This window comes from Melospiza melodia, chromosome 2 (assembly GCF_035770615.1).
Source record: "Melospiza melodia melodia isolate bMelMel2 chromosome 2, bMelMel2.pri, whole genome shotgun sequence".
Taxonomy (NCBI): domain Eukaryota; kingdom Metazoa; phylum Chordata; class Aves; order Passeriformes; family Passerellidae; genus Melospiza; species Melospiza melodia.
Window position 1 is genome coordinate 2,027,691 of NC_086195.1, and position 19,672 is coordinate 2,047,362.

General features: G+C 48.7%; 1 protein-coding gene across 1 annotated transcript in view; it reads left to right on the plus strand.

Annotated features, from left to right (window-relative positions):
* Positions 1-580: 580 nt before the first annotated feature.
* The window catches only part of RUNX1 (RUNX family transcription factor 1), a 187,894-nt gene continuing 168,802 nt past the window's right edge, over positions 581-19,672 (plus strand). Inside the window, exons 1-2 of the mRNA XM_063179503.1 lie at positions 581-677; positions 863-976. Of these exons, the coding sequence (XP_063035573.1) occupies positions 922-976 (55 nt within the window). The 5' untranslated portion in view covers positions 581-677; positions 863-921. The remainder of the gene's footprint in view (positions 678-862; positions 977-19,672) is intronic.

Sequence of the window (19,672 nt, forward strand, 5' to 3'; positions counted from 1 at the left end):
AAAAAAAAAAAAAAAAAAACAAACATGTTGGGACTTTTTAACCTCCCCCTTTTTTTTTTTTTTCCATTTTCTTGAAAAAATAAATTTCATTACAGTGGTCTCCCCTCCAGCTGATTCCCAATGTTTTACAGGATGAGTTCCACATCCTGCTGCCTTCACAGCAGCCTCAAAGCCAGGTTTGAATTCTATGGAATAAGCAGCAGTGAAGTCGCTATCAAAATAAGCAGGAGCTCCCAAAAAAACCTCAAACAACCAAACAAGAGGAGTTGAATGAACTCATCAAAGACCTTTTGGAGCACTGGGGCTGATGAATCACCACTTTTTCCCTCCCTCAGCAACTCCATCCTCGCCTGGAGCCCCGGGGAGGGCAGGTGGAGTGGGAAGGGCATGACTTCAGCAAGTTAAAAAAAAAAAAAAACCCTTCATAAAAAAAAAAAAAGGCAGAAAGTCGACATCACCCCAGTCATGTGATGCAAAAGAACCAATGGAGGCAGGTCCTGGAAAGGGGAACAGTTAAATTTGTAATTTGGGTTGTGTGAAACACTTCTTTGGGCCTCATAAACAACCACAGAACCACAAGTTGGGTACGGAGGCAGTCACCCAAGAGCGGGTCCGGGATATTGGTCAGCAGGGAGGGCGAATCGTTGTGCCTGCAAACCACAGGGTTTCGGAGGGTGGTAAGCATCAGCAACCACAAGCAAGCCGCTATATTTTTTTTTTTTCCCCTCCTTAAGAAACAATTTCAGAGTTCTTTGAGCAAAAGTAGCTCAGGATCCACTCCCGAGGCACCGGGATGGAGCTGAGAGGGATGGCTGGGAGGAGGGTGGTGGCAATGACCAATCTTCACTTTGCACTCCCCAAGGTGGAAGAAACCCTAAATTCCCTCCCAGTGAAGAGAGAGTGAGTTTTAGAGAGGAAACAATGGCTTCAAACAGCATATTTGAGTCACTTCCTTCTTACCAGCACTTCTTGAGAGGTAAGTGCCATTCAGAATTTCTAAATCGATGTTTTGCTTTCCCATGTTTCACAAAATGCATGTTTGGAGAGGATCTGGGCACTTCCTTGCGGCACATGGGGTTTTTTCCACTTCAGTTTTCTTTGAGTTGATATCTGAGCTGGCAGAAATATCATCTCCTTGCTTATCAGTGAAAGAGATTCCAACAAGGTTTCATTGAAGCTGTTCAAACAACTGTTGCATGCTCGTGAATTTGTGCTGTTCCTAAATCCCAGAGGGCTCGGACAACTCCTGGGAATTCCTGCAGGTACAAGAGTGGCAGCTCAAGCTCCTCTTTGGTTCTTTTGGGGGACTTTTTGAGCAGCTGCCACAATGAGAAATGACAGTACAGGGAGGCAGCAGCAAGCCCAGCCAGCAGAGCAGGATTTAGGCTGGGTTTAAGGCTCAGATTCAACGCTTAGGAACCTGCCTAAAGTTTGCTGCAACTCACGTGGCTCGGGGAAAGGAGTGCTGGGGATGGACTGGGAGGCTCTGAGGATGCTCTGATGGCTGAAGGAGCAGCTGCAGCCCTGGAGGGGCTCCGGGGGGAATTTCAGCCAGCAATCCGTGTTGTGTCACCGGTGACCAAGAGGTTGGAACGTTCTTGTCGCGCTCTCAGCCCCCCCTGTGGAGCTGCTGCTGCTTTAGTCATGGCTTATTCACACAGCTCAGCACGAAAAACTTCTCAGCTCCCTGGGAATGAGCTTCCCAAAGAGCTCCCGGAGCTCAGCTTGTCCCTGTCCTGCAGAGAGGGGCTGTGCCCACGTGGGTGACAAGGACACGGAGCCTGGCCCAGCCTTGGCCAGGGAGCAATGGATATTATTTTATGTTATTTTATTTTATTTTATTTTATTTTATTTTATTTTATTTTATTTTATTTTATTTTATTTTATTTTATTTTATTTTATTTTATTTTATTTTATTTTATTTTATTTTATTTTATTTTATTTTATTTTGTGTTTAAGTTGGGATTAAATGTGTGAGATGGTATTTCTTGTTTGGACTTAGATGTTTGTTAGTTTTGATCTGTGTTACAGTCTCACACGGTGTGAGTTTTGTTGTACTAAACTTTAGTATGTTAAAAATTGAGATGTATCTTTCTATAAGGTTTTTTAAGGATAAACTGTTATATAAGAAATTATGCGTAAACTATTTTTACTTTTAACTCAATAACTACTTGCGGCTTGTAATGTGGACTTTTTAATCTAATTATACAACACTACTCAAACTCAAGAAGGTGAAGAAGAAGGTAAAGAAGGACCAGCTTCTGCTTTAAAACTTCTGTCTTGTTTTGTACATGTTATTAGAGTCTAGAACTTTAAGTTTTCCACCATGTGATATTACACACATCTATTCAAACAACACACTTATAATCTTAATTCTGTTATTTAATTTTAGAAGTTTTCTCCAGGGCCTCAGGTCAATGCAGTGCTCTCTTAGGGGTCAGTGCCTGGCAGCACAGAAAGTCTGGAATTCTCAGCAGCCAGGGTTCCAAAAATGGAGCAGCACTTCAGAGCTGCTGAGAGCCCTGGCTGGCTGTGGTGAGTCAGGAGTTTATTCCCATTAATAACGGGGAATGCGGAAGAGCTGCTCCCAGCTGCTGTGTCACCCCTGGCAGCAGCTCCTGAGGGTCACAGCCTGCCCAAATCCTACCCAGCTCTGCTCTTCAAATCTATTTTTTCCCCCCTCCTCCTCCTCCTCACAGCCGAAGTTTTTCTCCATCTTTTTCCTGGCAGGGCAGGCTGTGAGTCACCAGCACCTTGGTGCCTGGCTGGGGGAGATGCTGAAGGGCGAGCAGGAGGTGCCCAAGTGCTGCCATTGCTCAGGGAAAGGAAGCAATACTGCTAAAATAACAAGCAGGATCTTCCTGAAATTCGTCAGCCTATTTTTTTAATTGAATTTTTTTTTTTTTTTAGCTCAGCAACTGCTCGGTGTTTAGTGTGTAGCACAGGAAGGGTTCTTGAGGAAATTCTGTGTGTGTGATAAAGCCCAGAGTGAACCTCGTGGGGCTGTGCCTGTGCCAGGCCGCGGGGCAGGATGGAGAGCAGGGGTCGTGTGCTTGGCAGGAACCCAAAACATTTCAGGGCAGCTGGTTGAAAACCAAGGGCTGGCTTGTCCAGAAAAGGAGGAGTTTCTTAAAGCTGCTTAATCCAGCAAGACATTTAGCTCAACACCCCAGAATGGGGTTTATTTTTGTCCTCATTTTTGGCATTAATGTTGTTCCAGTGCCAGGATTTCGTTTTCTTTGTGGAATGGGCTACAAGCAGGGCCAGGCTGGAAGTCACCTGCATATCTTAGGAACACCTGGAATGTTCTGGGCCAGGCTGGACTGGGCTTGGAATAACTTGGGATAGAGGGAGGTGTCCCTACCCATGGCAGGGAGTGGAATGGGACCATCTTTAAGGTCCCTTCCACCTCAAATCATTCCAATTTTTATATTGATATAAAATTTCCTATTCAGTTTTGACAGCCCAGGCACAAGATCCTGCAGAACTTTGTGTAAAGAGGTTTTTTCTGCAGAAAACCTCAGGTCAAACATTTCAGTTGAGCTGTAAAACAAATGTTTCATGATTGCAAAAGAACATCGTGTGTGTGTGTGTGTGAACGTGGAACGGTTTTCCAGCAGTTCCCTTTTTGTTCCTTTCTCCACTCAAACGAACCCAGGGCAGTTTCAAAATCCTGGGCTCAGCAAAAGGAACGTTTGGGCTCGGGAGCAAGAAAAATAATCATCCCTAGGGTGGGTTGTTCTCACCCTATTTCTCAACAGCCTTTGCAAAGAAACGTCCCCAGAGTGCCTCTTTTCTGCTTTTCCCGCCAAAATTTATTGCACTTTCTCCCTCAACCGAAATCGTGAAGGAAAGGGGAAAAAAAACCTTGTTTGCTCTGTGGATTTCCCTTTATCAGGCCAGGCAGCTCTGCGAGAAGGAAATCTATCATTCTTTTGGAGCTTGATACTGGGTGAAAATTGGGAAAAAAGGAGGGGAATGGGGAAGCAGCAGCGTCGGTGCAGCCCCTGAGGGCAGAGGCAGGCACAGAAAGCCCGACACGTTCATGGGGTGTGGTACACCACAAAGGATGTGGCCCTCTTCCTATCACACCACACCAGCTCCCCGCTCAGGGAATGAGCAGCAGGCTGGAACCTCTGAATTCCCAACACATTCCAAGGAGAACTTTTGGGATGACGCATCAAAATGAGTCCTCTTGGTGGGGGGGGGGTCTTGTGGTAAAGAGTGACCCTAGAGGTTTTACAGGAGGACAAAATGATTGCATCACACCCCCTCCAATTTTTATTTCAGTTTAGTAATTTCTAATTTTATAATCTTTAATTTTGTAATTTATAATTTATAATTTTGTAATTTCTCAGGGTTGTTTCGTTGTCACAATTTTAAATTTCCTGATAATTTTGCCTATGAAGGAAAACAGAACTCATCTTTTTCTGCAGCTCAGAAGAGCACCAAGTGTAATATTTTCCAGGAGGGCATCTTCCCCTCATTTTTGATGCAAGGTTTGATTCTTTCAGTAGGAAAAGTTTTCTCCTGGTTTTGTCTTTGTGGTAATTTTTTATTAATTAATCATGGCCGTGGTGTGAAATTTGGTTGGTTTGTTATCAGCTGGGAATGAACAGCAGCACAGCAATTTTATAACATAGGAAAACAGAAAATTACAGTCTGGGTGATTTCTTCCGAGTCTTACAGTGCCAAGGAGCACCCAGGCATTGAGGGAATCTTGCCTTGTAAATGCAAAATAAAAGTGTGGTGAGTCCAAGGAAGGGCAACAAAGCTGGGAAGGGGCTGGAAAACAAATCCTGAGGGGAGCAGCTGAACTGGGGGGGCTCAACCTGGAGCAAAGGAGGCTCAGGGGGGACCTCAGTGCTCTGCACAGCTCCTGACAGGAGGGGCAGGGAAAGGAGGAGAGGAAATGGCCTCAGATGGCACCAGGGCAGGCTCAGGTTGGAGACTGGCACAGAAAATGTCCCTGGCAGAGTGGTCAGGCCTTGGGCTGAGCTGCCCAGGGAGGTTTGGAGTCACTGAATTGTCCCAGAGCAGTCTGGATGTGGCCTTGGGGACAGGGATTGGGGTGGTGCTGGTGGGGCTGGGGTGGCACTGGGTGATCCTGGAGGTCTTGAGATGATTTAATGGAGAAGCTCTCCCTGCCCTGAAGGTTCTCCCTGGATCCAGGGACACCTGAGCACTCTGCTTCTCACTGGAAATGAGCGGCTCTGGCTTTCCTTGTGGTGGGACTCCCGTTGGAAAAGTCCTCAAGTCCCTGGTGCTGGGTGGGAGTGGAGGCTGAAGGGGTCAGGGGCTCCTTCCCATCAGCTCCAGAATTGTGGATTCCTCATCCCTGCAATGTCCCAGGCCAGGCTGGGGCACCCTGGGACAGAGGAAGGTGTCCCTACCATGGCAGGGGTGGAATGGGATGACCTTTAAATCCCTCCCAACCCAAACCAGTCTGGGATTCTCTGTTCCAGCAGCATAAATCCCCTTGTCACTGTGGAGAGAGAATTTTCCAGGCCTTTTTCAAGCTGCCTGCCCCGTACCAAAGAGTTAATTCCTGTCAGCATTATAAACCACTGACTGCAGCTTGTGAATAGGAAATTGAACTAAAGCTCATAAAAACCTTGGCTTACAAGTAGAAAAACCTTGCACAATGTCTGATTTACACAGCCTGAGCTCTTTTTTCACTTAAAAGCCTTGAGAAACATTGCGAGGCCTGAACACAGGAAGTAAAAAGTCTGACAGAGCTGAACATGCTGCTCTGGTGAGATCAAGAGATTTTATCCTGAGCCAAAATATTTCACTGAACGTTTCAGCAGCCACACTCAGCCCAGGGATGTGTTGTGCTGAGTCTGAAAAGGATTTAGGTTCTGTCTGGCCTGCACATCCCTCAGATTGTTTTGCCTTTGCCCTTTCTCACTTGGCCATTAATTAGAGGTTGTTGGGTGTTGTACCATGAGGGACCAGCTCCAGCTCTGAGGTGGAAAATGAAAGTATCTCCCCCATGCTGCCAGGGGATGCAGTAAAAACAGAAAGTAAACTGCTTTTCTTTTTTTTTGTGTGTGTGACCAGAAGATAATCAAGATTTAGTTTGACTGCTGAGGCGTGATCCCAAAATAACAGGATGCTTATCTTGAAATGCACGTGAAAGCCAGGGGTAGTGGCAAGTTTATGAAAGTAATTTTTGAAATTTGACTTCAGAATAAAGAATGAGTGCCCCAGTCATGCTTCTCATTGAAAATGAGCGGCTCTGGCTTTCCTTGTGGTGGGATTCCCGTTGGAAAAGTCCTCAAGTCCCTGGTGCTGGGTGGGAGTGGAGGCTGAAGGAGTCAAGGGCTCGCTCCCATCAGCTCCAGAATTGTGGATTATTTGAGAAGGGAGAGTCTAAACAAGAGTGGCAAGGAAATTACTGCTGTTGGATTTAGAAATTGGATTTGAAAAGCCAAGGAGAAAGAATCCTAAGGAAAAAAGCAGATTTCTCTGGAGGTTATCCCAAAACCAGCAGAAATGTCTGACTTTGCCATCCTGCCACGTGCACATGGTACCTGCTGGGTTCCAGAGGTTTCTGCTGCACACCCAAAGGGATTCCCAGGCAGGAATGGGGATGGAGAACAAGGCTGAAAGGCATTAAATTGTACCAGGGGGATTCATTGCCATAAAACCCCACCAAATCCAAGGCTTGAACAGAATCCTAAAAACTCCTGGATTTGTCCATACATACAAAGTAGCATGGAACTAGTTGTGTTGGAAAAGCCCTTTAAGATCATCAACAATTTCTTAATAAATACCTGCCAGGTTGAGAGGGAAAAAAACCAAACTAAACCAAACAAAAAACCACAACCAACCAAAAACGAACAAACAAAGCAAGCAAACAAACAAACAAAAAAAAACCAAAAAAACAAAAACCAAAAAAGTTTGGAAGGGTTAAGTTCTCCCTTTGCCTCTCCCTGCCCCATTTCAGAGCACAAAGCAAACCCTGTTAAAGCTGGGGAAGAAAGATCCCCTGGAAGCAGCTCTGTCATCTGCCAGATGATTTGTGGCTTCCTCCAGGACATCTGGGATTGGCCATGGAGAGAGACAGGCCACGGTGACTCACTGGGCTGGGAGGACAAGAAAACATTGTCCTCCCTCCTTTTTCTGCTCTGCAGGGGCTGGGTAATATTTGGATAAACTTGAGTCAGCTGCCCAAACTGTGCAGAGATATCTCCTCTCTGAGAGGCATCGATGAGCTGTGTGGGGTGGCAGCAGTGGAGGTGACAGCAGTGCTGACGGCTGAAGCACCTGAGATCCCACCAAGGGCTCCAGGCCGTGGTGCCTTGGTTTGAAAAGACAGGTGTTTGATAAGGAAGGCAGGAGCCTCTGTTGAAATGAAAAAATGCAAATTGTTATAGGCTGAATTATTATGATATTGAAATTAAGGGGCAAAGACATGGGAGTGGGAATAACAGTTCTTTATTAGGAAAATTAAAAATACAAATGCAATAGTACAAACAAAAATAAAAACCACTGCCAGAGTGAGACCATGCCCTGTCCCCCTGTGTGCCAGGGCGGTGTCCCAGCCCCATCCCAGGGGGGCTCAGCCCTCCTGCAGTGCCAGCTGTGGCTCTGCTGCAGCAGGGATCCTGCACAAGGGGGGAGTTTTCCTCTGCAGCTCCAGGGGAAGAGGCAGCTGCTCCTCTGGCAATGCAGGGGGCAAAGGCTGCTCTGCTGTCCCAGCACCTCAGATTGGATCCAGGCAGGAATGCTTGGCTCCTCCCCTGGGCGGAGCATCTCCCCATGGGATGCTGGGATTGGCTCAGCCCTGCAGGGACACTCAGTGGCCATGGACAGCAGAGATCTCCTGGAGGGAGGGTTGGCTGTGGGAGAGAGAAAGGAAAAACTGCCCCAGGAACAGCAGAGAACTGCCCCAGCTCTGACAGATGGGGACAGAACACACAGCCCCAGCCCCATCCTGCATTTCCAGCCCAGGGCAGTTGGTGAAGCCTTGCACACACCAGAATATCCTCAGGGGTACTGAAATCAAGGCATGCCCCTCCTGCCAATGGAAGGAGTAGGAATTATGCAGATTCCCAATGTCATTCCTAAAATAAATGACTTTTTTTAACACTGGGATCCCAGCCAAAGCCTAGCTTTACAAACAATTTAAGTTTAATAATAAAACTAAATGGCGTAGTCCAGTGAAACTAATTATAGTCCAAAACATGTAATTTTCTGTAAATATTTATTCAAAATATTGAAATAGGAGAAGGAAAAGGGCATAGAAGGACTGAGTGTGAAGTAGAGAAGGAGAGAGTGAGGGCAGCTCAGTTGGAAAATGAGTTTCCAGTTCATCCTTGCTGTTGTCTGGAGGATTCCCCACTTCTGCTGTGAGTGAAACTCTGTCAAACTGGGCAGTTTCACCTCGTGAAGATCTGTGAGAACACTTTCTCTGGCTCTGATCAATCTGGGAATTTCTGTTTCCAACCTGTAGTTTTTGTTTTGAGTTTCTGGTTCCAGTGAACCCCCAAGCAGTCCAAGATGGGCTTCGGGTTTTTTTTTCTTTTGCCTCATGAATATTTTGTCTTGCAGGATGTTTTCTGTCATCTGCTTTCATGCTGAAGCTGTGATTTTGAAAGCCCAGAAGCTGCATTTAGGTTGGGTTTTGTCTGCAGGTTGAAAGGTTTATGTGTTACAAGTCTTTCTGAGAAAGCACTGGAAGGAAACCTGAAAACTGTCAGGTTTTATGAGATCTGCTATAAACATTTCAAGCTGCTGCATTTAGGGCAAGCCCTGCCACCCTCATCAAATCAGCAGCTCAGAAGCTCTGAGCCAGCCCTTCCAGTGGCTTTTTGTGGTGTTTGAAAGGGAAAGGAGAGCTTGGGAAATCCCTGGCAGGTTCAGGGTGAAGCAGTGTGGGGCTGTGTGTCCTGTGTGACAAATGTCTGGGGCCTTCAAAGCCCCAGCACCACCTGCAGCTCTCACAAGTTCATTTTTTGTGGTGGTTTTGTGGAATTCATCTGTGCTGTGACACAGCCAGACCTGTGGAGATCCACAGAATCCTGGAATTATCAAGGTGGAAGAGATCTTCAGGATCTCCCACTCCCACCATCAACAGCTTCACCCCAAACCATGACCCTAAAGGCCACATCCAGACTCCCCCTGAACACTCCCAGAGAATTCCCAGCCCTTCCCGTGGCTTTTTGTGGTGTTTGAAAGGGAAAGGAGAGCTTGGGAAATCCCTGGCAGGTTCACAGAGTGTGGGGCTGTGTGTCCTGAGTGACAAATGTCTGGGGCCTTCAAAACTCCAGCACCACCTGCAGCTCTCACAAGTTCATTTTTACTGGTTCATTTTTTCAGCTCTCACAAGTTCATTTTTAACCTGGTTTTATGGAATTCACCTGTGCTGTGACAGCCAGACCTGGGCCAGGAGATCCACAGAATCCTGGAATTAGCAAGGTGGGAAGAGATCTTCAGGATCACCATCAACAGATTCACCCCAAACCATGACCCTAAAGGCCACATCCAGACTCCCCCTGAACACTCCCAGAGAATTCCCAGCCCTTCCCGTGGCTTTTTGTGGTGTTTGAAAGGGAAAGGAGAGCTTGGGAAATCCCTGGCAGGTTCACAGAGTGTGGGGCTGTGTGTCCTGTGTGACAAATGTCTGGGGCCTTCAAGGCCCCAGCACCACCTGCAGCTCTCACAAGTTCATTTTTACTGGTTCATTTTTTCAGCTCCCACAAGTTCATCTTTTGTGGTGGTTTTATGGAATTCACCTGTGCTGTGACAGCCAGACCTGCAGAGATCTGCAGAATCCTGGAATTAGCAGGGTGGGAAGAGATCTTCAGGATCACCCACTCCCACCATCAACAGCTTCACCCCAAGGGCCACATCCAGACTCCCCCTGAGCCCTCCCAGAGAATTCCCAGCCCCCACATCCCTCCCTCCTCCTGTCAGGAGTTGTGAAGAGCAATCAGGTCCCCCCTGAGCCTCCTTTTCTCCAGACTGACCAGTTGGTGGCCGCTTTGTCTCTGTCTGAGGGGATCCAGGATTTTATCCCAACATTTGGCTCTAGGACAGATTTTCCTTCCCCAAAGGAAAGGGAAGTGTGGCTGCAGGAATGGTTTCGAAGCGGTGCTACCTTAAATCTGTCCTGGCTGGATAAAATCAGCAGTGAGAGCCCTGGGGTTCATCTCCTGCCCTCACTCAGCACCACAGCAAACCCTGACACCTGCCAGGGGGGCCTGGATGGGGCTCCCCTCACGTCCAGAAGGACATTGAGGGGCTGGAGAGTGCCCAGAGATGGGAAAAGGGGCTGGAAACACATCCTGAGGGGTGAGGGAGCGGCTGAGGGAGCTGGGGGGGCTCAGCCTGGAGAAAAGGGGATCAGGGAAGCTCATTGCAGGAGAGGCAGTGAGGGAGGGTTGGGGAAAGTGAAAAGAGGAGAGGAAATGGCCTCAGATGGCACCAGGGCAGGCTCAGGTTGGAGACTGGCACGGAAAATTTCCCTGGCAGAGTGGTCAGGCCTTGGGCTGAGCTGCCCAGGGAGGTTTGGAGTCACTGAATTGTCCCAGAGCAGTCTGGATGTGGCCTTGGGGACAGGGATTGGGGTGGTGCTGGTGGGGCTGGGGTGGCACTGGGTGATCCCAAGGTTTTCCCAGCCTTGATTCTGGGATTCTGGGAAAATCCAACCTTCAGGGCAGGTTGGATCAGTCACAGCTCTGTGATGCTCAGCCTGGAGAAAAGGGGGATCAGGGGGGACCTCAGTGCTCTGCACAGCTCCTGCCAGGAGGGGCAGGGAAAGGAGGAGAGGAAATGGCCTCAGATGGCACCAGGGCAGGCTCAGGTGTTTTAAAACAGTTCCTGTGGAACTGAACAAAAAATCCTCACCCAGATTCCTTTGTGGATCTTTTCCTGGCTGTCCCCTGGATCTCTGTGAGATGGGAACATTTGAGAGTCTCTGTTCAGGTTTTTCTGTAGAGCTTTGGGACATTTTTGTCCCTCACAGGGTGGTCAGGCCTTGGGCTGAGCTGCCCAGGGAGGTTTGGAGTCCCTGAATTGTCCCAGAGCAGTCTGGATGTGGCCTTGGGGACAGGGATTGGGGTGGTGCTGCTGGGGCTGGGGTGGCACTGGGTGATCCTGGGGGTCCCTTCCCACCCTGGTGATTTTGGGATTCTCATCACCCCAGATCTGAGGGCAGAGCTGCACCCACCTCATGGGAAGGGCTTTGTATTTCAGAATTCAGTTACCAGATAATATCAGACCTCTGTAAAACACTTCTGGTTTTCAGGACCTCCATGTAAATGAGCTCTTGGGGATCGTATGAGTCAGAGGGAATAGAATTCATATCTGGAAGATAACTCAAGTTCAGACTCCATGAACAGAATTTTCAACTAAAAGAGAGTGGTTTAGATTAAATAGTAGGGAGAAATCCTTAGAATGAAATTCCTGGAGAAGCTGGAGCTGCCCCTGGGTCCCTGGAAGTGTCCAAGGGCAGCTGGACAGGGCTTGGATCCACCTGGGACAGTGGGAGGTGTCCCTGCCCATGGAGAGGGTGGAACAAGATGATCTTTAAGGTCCTTCCAACCCAGACCTTTCTGAGTCTGGATTTGTGAGCGTTGGTGAATCACTTGCTGCACAATGAGGTGGTTTCATCGCTCCAAACCCCGTGCAAGAAATTTAGTTACAACTTTTCCATCCTTTTGGCCACTTCTGAGAGGAAAAGGACCCCTCAGCCTGCAGAGTTTTCTCTTCATCAAACCTGTAAAAGTGAAAATGGACGGGGCTGAACACCCACACATTTTTCACACCAAAAAAACTTTGCACACTGAAACCAAGAGTCAGGTCTCTTATAGGAACATGAGCTTCTTCTGGCTGTCCCTTACTGGAGAAAATGATTTAATTTTCTAAATGAAGCAGGGTTTCATATGCAGCATGCCTGGAAATGAAATGTGAAGGACTTGCCAAGGTTAGAAACCAGAGACAGGATAAACTTTTGGGGTTTAAAAGTGATGAATTGTTTAGATTTTGGACTAATAATCAGAACTTTTAATGCTGGGGTGGTTTTCTTTTCCTCTAACAGGGATTGCAATGGAAATAGTCATTTTTGTCACCAGCTCCCCAGGGAATGGGCACAGCCTGAGGCTGCCAGAGCTCCAGGAGGGTTTGGGCAGCACTGCCAGGGATGCCCAGGGTGGGATTGTTGGGGGGTCAGGAACTGGACTTGGATAATCCTTGTGGATCCCTAAGGATAGTCCATGGTTTTATAAATCCCATTTGGGATAACAAGACTTTACCAACATGAAGAGGGATTTAGGGTTCCCCTGTGGGGTGAATTTGTGTCAATAAACTGATTTCTAGGCAAGGAAAGGTGATTAAGAGTCACATTTTACTGGGGCAATTAAGGCAAACCCAGTCTTTTGTGTACATGGAACCTGATCCAAGAGTCAGGGAAACCACTGGAAAGACCTGGCTGATGGCTTTGGGCTTTGGATGAGACCTGGGATGACTCTTGTGCTGCAGAAAAAGGTGTGGCACCAGTGGGCCAGGCCAGCAGTCCCTCTTCAAACAGCTGCTTTTGGCTTTGGAGCAGAATTGTGGAATTATGGAATGGTTTGGGTTGGAAGGGACGTTAAAACTAATCCAGTGCCACCCCTGCCATGGCAGGGACACGTCCCACTGTCCCAGGCTGCTCCAGCCCCAGTGTCCAGCCTGGCCTTGGGCACTGCCAGGGATCCAGGGATGGAATTCCATCCCAGCCCTGCCCACCCTGCCAGGGAGGAAATTTCCCCTAATATCTGATCTAAATCTGTAATTTTTCAGTGTGGAGCCATTCCCTGTGTGCTGTCCCTGCATCCCCTGGCAATTGTCTCTCTCCAGCTTTCCTGGGGCTCCTCCAGGCCCTGCAAGGCCACCCTGAGCTCAGCCCAAAGCTTCTCCTGTGCAGGTGAACAATGCCAGCTGTGCCAGCCTTTCCTGCCAGCAGAGCTGCTCCATCCTCTGCCCATCCTGGAGCCTCCTCTGCTTTGCTCCAGCAGCTCAGTCCTGCCCTGTTTTGCTCCATTCTCAGGTTGTGCTGAATAAAAAATGCCTCTGTGTGAGGCAGGGGTCCCAATTCCAGCTGCCCACCAGGGGCTTGGCTCATTTTTCCAGGTTTATTTGGAAATCCCTCTCCCAACCCTTCCCTCCTGTGACAGCTCCAAGTTTTGGGCACATCCGTGTCCCACGTGGGGAGGACAAAGCAGCTCTGGAGGCTTTGGGGTGTTCCTGCTTTGATGAAACCACCGCAGCTGGAGATCAAAAGCCCTTTTTAAACAGAAGCAGTTGGAGGTTTTCCATCTGCTCAGCTCCCTTTCAGCCTTTGCTAGAGCCCATTCCAGGCAGAGGGAGCAGGGGAGGCTCCAGATCCCATTGTCAGAGGGGATCAGCTGCAGCACCAGGCTGGACACGGGGTCAGCCTCTGGAGCTTCAGGTTTATTAAAAAATCCCACACAGATCTTTTGTGATTTAACAGAAATTTGTCACCACATTTCAACTCATTTCCAAGGAAAATCTTCTCCCTGTCCCTGAAATTGTTTTCTGGCTGAAGTCCTTCACTGGTTAAGGTGAAGAACTTGAATATTTTAAAGCATTGCTGAACTTTTTAGTATTTTTTTGGTGGTTTGTTTTTTCTGCAGAAAATTAAGGCCTCTCTTATTTGAAACTGCAGTTCAAAGAGGAATGAGAAATTAAAGAAATAACCTAAAGAAAAACATGAGCTGTCCTATTTTAGGATGTCATTACCTGCAGCAAAGTTTCTCTCACTTCTTTCTCCTCGGTGAGAAAGCAAACTACCTCGTGATTGAGGTCTGCAGGAAATGCTGCTCTTTGCAACATTTGCACCAACCAATTCACCCAAACTTTTCTAGCACATGACTTAGGTTGCAAATTTTGCTGCTGATTTGCATTTCTGCAGCTGAAGACCAACCTGCTTTGAGTTATCATAAAACAAAATCAGAAAATATAAAATTACTGAGTGGATTAAAGATTTGCCTGGAAAAAAAAAATCAATTTTAAATATTTTTTTTACCAGAATTCAGTGCAGAAAAGAGAGTGAGAAAGTCAGGAAGGGGAAGAAGTTTTTCATTGTGATTTAACCCTTGAGTAGCAAAGCCACTTTTCCTCTGCTGACCTCTGTTTGCACTGGGGGCTGCGTTTTCCAGCTGGAATGGGGAATATTCCTGACCAGCAGGAGCTGCCAGGATTTCAGGGAATGGTTTCTGATGGAAATCTGAGGCCCAGCTGCTGACATTTGAGACACAGGTGTTTGGAGCTGCCTAAAATAAAGGAATAGAGAAAACCCCCCCAGGTTGTGCTCCCAGAATAATCCACTGGCATTTTTCCAGGGTTTTTTGTTGATGGTTTTGTTTTTTTTTTTTTTGGAAGCTCGGTGTTTGAAGTCAGTCCCCCATTGTGTTATTGAATTATTGTCCTTTCCTTCACTGGTGTCTTCCCACTTAGCTTGGGGTTGGATGGATGCAGGTGGCCCAAAGAAATCCTGGTTCTGTGCCTGGCACCTGGAATTCCTCCCTTTGCTCCTGATTCCTGGAGCTTTTTTAGAAAGTCAGGAAGGGATCCTGGAATCATGGATTGGTTTGGGTCAGGAGGGACCTTAAAAACCATCTCACTTCAGCCACTTCCCACTCAGAGCTTTCCACTGTCCCATCCAGCCTGGCCTTGGATACTTCCAGGAATGGGGAAGCCACAAACTCTCTGGGATGGAAGGATTGGCTTCTCCTGGGGCTGCTGTGCACTCCTCCTCTTTAATTTCTGACTTAATGAGTCAACAGGACTGAACACACCTCCAAAGTTCCTGATTTTTTCCCAAAATCTCAAGTGCGGGACTCTGCACAGATCCCACTGGACCAACAGGTTCCTGTGGGATCTTTATTTCTTAATTTCCTTTTTCCAGGCTCTCCTGGAAGTTTCCTGCATGAGCCTGGGCCTGTTAATTTTGGTAGTGCAGTGACATCAACATTAATTTTGGCAACGCAGAACTCGAAAGTGGCGTGTGCTGGGCGTGGGAGGGAGAAAATGGCAGGGAAACAGAGAATTATTTCTAAACTGGTTTCTTTGCTGTTACTTTTTCGCTTCAATAGATGTGAAACTTGAGAGGCAGCTTGTGTCAGAGTTCTGATGCAAGTGGTGATGTGGTAGATAAAAAGTGGGGAGGGTGTTGAGTCAAAGGCTTGGTTGGAGTCAAAATTAGAGCAGGGCAGAAGTTGTGCCTCGTGTGAGGGGAATTGCTGGGCTCAGGCCCTGCCCGTGGCTCTGGGGCCATTGCTGGGCCTGGAGCAGAGCCTGGGCCTGCTCTGAGCTCTGCACACAGGGACGGACACAGGGACGGACACAGGGACAGACACAGGGACAGACAGGGCTGAGGCCCCTCTCTCTCCCTGCGGCTCCTCTCCAGGCTGAGCACCCCCAGCTCCCTCAGGGCTTCCTCACAGGGTTTGTGTTCCCAGCCCCTCTCCAGCCTCGTTGTCCCCTCTGGATGTGCTCAGTGTCCCAAGGCCCTTCCCAAACTGAGGGGCCAGAGCTGGGCCCAGCACTCCAGGTGTGCCCTCAGCAGTGCAGGGGCAGAATGAGCTCCCTGCTCCTGGGACAGCCAGGGACAGACACAGGGACAGCCAGGGACACCAGGGACAGACACAGGCACAGACAGGGACAGACACAGGGACAGACACAGGGACAGCCAGGGCTGAGGCCCCTCTCACTGGGGCTCCTCTCCAGGCTGAGCAGCTCCATCTGATGCCTTGTGCAGGCTGCCCCAGAGCAGAGGCTGGGCAGAGCTCCAGAATAAAGCAGGGATTTATTCACAGCATCTCCTCCATGGATGCACCTTGGGCAGCACCAGAGCCCAGCCAGGGCTGCACCCAGGATGAACCAAAATGGCCCCAAAATGCACGGCCGGGCACGGGCTCTGTCCCTGGGATCAGTTCTGCTCCATTTGCACCTTGCAGTTCATTGTCCCATTCCAGCTTTAGCCCTGCAGTCCCACCCTGCTTGTTTTTCTCTCTCCAGCCCACGGGGTTTGTGCTCCTGGGCTGAGATTTGGGTCATTTGTCCTTGGTGCCCAGCTGGAGCAGGAATTGTTTTGTCTCCCTGCTCTGTGCACAGAGCTCATCATCCCTGAATGTGAACCCAGAGCCACACACTAAAGCAGCACAGAATGTGAAAAATTCAGAATAATAAAAGCTCAAACCTGAGGCATCCCAGCTCCCTCAGCCTTTCCTGGGCACGGAGCTGCTCCAGGCCCTTGTTCAGCTCCAGGAGCTCCTGGCCCTGCTGTGCTGAGGAGCCAGAGCTGGGCACAGCAGCCAGAGGTGCCCCCAGGGCTGGGCACTCCCTGACCTGGTGATGTTTCCAGGGAAATGTTGGAGAAGCACATGGGATGGAGATGGATTGATTGGCTTGAACACTTCAGGCAATTACTCCATGGATATTAATTCCATGTAATCCATGTATTGTTAATGGGGGCCTTCCCCACAGCCTGTGCAAGGTGGTGAAAACCTCTCTTGCTTCTCATGAGAATTTGTCATTCTTTTTCTAGCTAAGCCTTGCTTTAGTGGGAAGTTCCACAAAGCTTTCATTGAAAATGTGCAAAGCCACTAAAAGGCTTCTCCTTGGAGGGTAAAATTTCAGATGGGAGCATCACCTGAATTCAAGCCAAGTCTGGTTTGGTGCAATTAAAAACCAGGAGATGCTGTCCTAGGCAGACCCAGATTCCCATCAGACATGGATGTGATTCTGCCTGAGGCCTCCAAAACCTGAGAGGGATTGAATCTGATGGAAGGTTTTTCCTTTCTCCAGGAATCCAAAACCTCCCTTCAGCTGGGAGGGAGCTCTGACAGAGCCTCTCAGCCACAGTTCATGAAAGCCAGAGGAACTTCAGCCCACTTCTGCTCTATCAACTTTAGTAAAGTTGGCCCACAAACCACAAGAGCTGGGGGAGGGCCAGAGACAACGAGGAGAGCTCACACAGGCTCTGCCTCCACAAAAGCATCCTGAGAGAGGAGTTTGCAGCTCAGTTTAGCCCCAGTGGCACCCAAAGTTAGTCAAATCCATCCTGAAATGCTCAAATTACTCTGACAATAGGATATTCCTCATCTTCATGGATGGAGAATCAGGGAGGAATGATCAGGTTGTAAGTTCAGCAGTTCTGAGAACCTCAGCTTTACAACTATCTCCCAAAAGATCTCATGTTTACATCAAAATTCAGATTGAATCAAGCTGATGTTTTAATCAGAAATTTCCTGAGCACCGCACATTATTTCAGGGCTCTAATATTGTACCTCTCCAGCTGCAATCCAGCTCAAATAAAAACCACAGAGAAAATCCACAGGGAAAAGTGTTTTCCAGTTACTTTTGAGCAGCAGGAGAACTTGAAAATGCCAATAGCTGTTTCTGGACATCAAACTGGGTCCCTTCCAACTCAGGATATTCTTGATAGACTCCCGAAAATCCTCCCAGGCTCCAGCAGAGCAGGAGGTTGTTGTGGCACACAAAGAATTCATTCATGCATTTAAAATTATTTCCTTTTTATTTTGTTTTCTTGCAGAAAAGAATTGAAAAGCAAAACTTCATCTAAAAAAAAAAATGAATTAATTCCAGAGCTACTTTTTTTTTTTTTTCCCCTGCTCTCCCTGGTGTTGATCTGGCACTGGGAAGTTCCAGAAACACTCGCAGGGTGCAAAGCCAAAGCTGCTGTTGGAAAAGGCTCCACCTCTGGCACAGGGAATAACCTTTGCCCAGGGAATTATCAGAGCTTGGTTTGTTTTTTGGGTTTTTTTTTCCCATATCTCCCTTCTGGGTAAATTTCCAGGCTGGTGCCTCCTTGGTTGGCAGGGCAGATTTCCCTGTGGGACAGCCCAAGTGACCCTGGAGAGCAGAACCTGCTCCTCAAGGAGCCTGAGCTGCAAAATTTGGGGCAGGGAGTGGGAATGGTGTCAGGATCCAGGGCTGGGAGGGCAGAATGCCAGAACCCCCAAATCCCCGAGGCTGGAAAAGACCTCTGAGACCCCCCAGCCCCATCTTGCCCCATGCCCACCTTGTCCCCAGCCAGAGCACTCAGTGCCACCTCCAGGCCTTCCTTGGTTGCTCCTTTGGCGTTTTAGAAGCATTTCCATTAATTCAGCCCTCACTCCAGCAAAGGGAGGGAGAAAATGACAGGGAAGAAGAGAATTATTTCTAAACTGGTTTCTTTGCTGTTACTTTTTCGCTTGAATAGATGTGAAACTCGAGAGGCAGCTTGTGTCAGAGCTCTGACGCAAGTGGACTGCATGGCTAAGGAATCATGGAAACCTGCGTGGAATCATGGAATGGTTGGGGTTGGAAGGGACTTTTAAGGCCATTTCATTCCTGCCCCTGCCATTGGCTCCCAAAGATTGCTCCTTGGACAATGCTCCGTTGCCTTGGACAATTCCAGGGATGGATTCCTCAATTTTTCTGTGCACACAGAGACATTCCCTTGCTGTCTCAGGGTATCACAACCCCTCCCTCAACAGCAAATTCGAGGTGGAATCAGAAAAACGGAGCAAAATGAGAGCTCAGCCTCTCCCAAGCGAGCCCCACCAGGACCCGGTTTTAGTTCCTCCCAGCAGGAAGGAGCTCGGCTCACACCTGCGCCCGCTTTTCCTCCGGGAAAAGCCCCGAGAGGCTCCGAGCTGGCACCGAGCGCCCCAAAACAGCCCCGTCCCCGGCGTCCTGGGCCAGCTGCTGGCCTCTTTGGGGCATCCTGTTTGTAGGAAAACAAGTGACAGTTGCAGGAGGGTTGCGAGAGCGAGCAAACCGCAGCCCCTGCCTGCCGCTGATAAGGGCCCTGCGCCGCTCTTGCAGCAGTTCCGTCCCCGCTCCCCCCGGGGCCTTCCTGTCCCCGAGCTCTGCCCAGCTTCTTTTCAGTTATTTTGGTTTCTCAGAAGGGACAGGAGCTCTGCAGCTCGCAGGGAACGAGGGTTTGCAGCCTCCTGTGGGGCTGGAGTGGGGAAGGAGGAGGGTGGGAATAAAGGGGATTTGAAAGCGCGGACCCGTGGCGGTTTTTTGGGGTTTTGGGGAGTTTGCAGCCACCTGGCAGCCTGATGTCCCCCTGAAGAGCTTCGTTGGGCTGATCTGACCATGCTCAGAGCAGATCAGAGCTGGTGACGCAGCCCAGAAGCATTTCTGGGCTCAGGGGCCATCGGTGGGACAAAGATCTGTGTTTGTGTCTCAGGGCGATGCAGACTTTGAGATGTCACAACTCAACAGAAAGGATGAAAAAAGCGAACTTAAAATGCACCAGGGGAGGTTCTGAAAGGAGATTTGAGGGGTTTTTTTCCCACAGGAGCAGTCAGGAAGTGGAATAATTGCCCATGGTGGAGTTCATTGTCTGTGGGAGTGTTCAGGAGCCTGGATGTGGCCTTTGGGGACAGGGTTTGGTGGCACTGGATGGTCCTGGAGGGCTCTTCCCACCTGGGTGATTCTAGGATGCAGCTGCCACAGAGCAGGGTCAGTGTTTGCAGACAGAAAAAGGTGTGAGGAGGGGTGAAGCTGTAAAACCAAATGTTGTTGCTCCTGCTTAAAAACAAACCCAAAACCTCTGTGACCTCCAGGGAAGATTTCCCCCACTCCTCTGAACGAGAGCTCTTTCCTTATCAGCAGCAAATCATTTCTTCCCTCAAGCAAACATTAT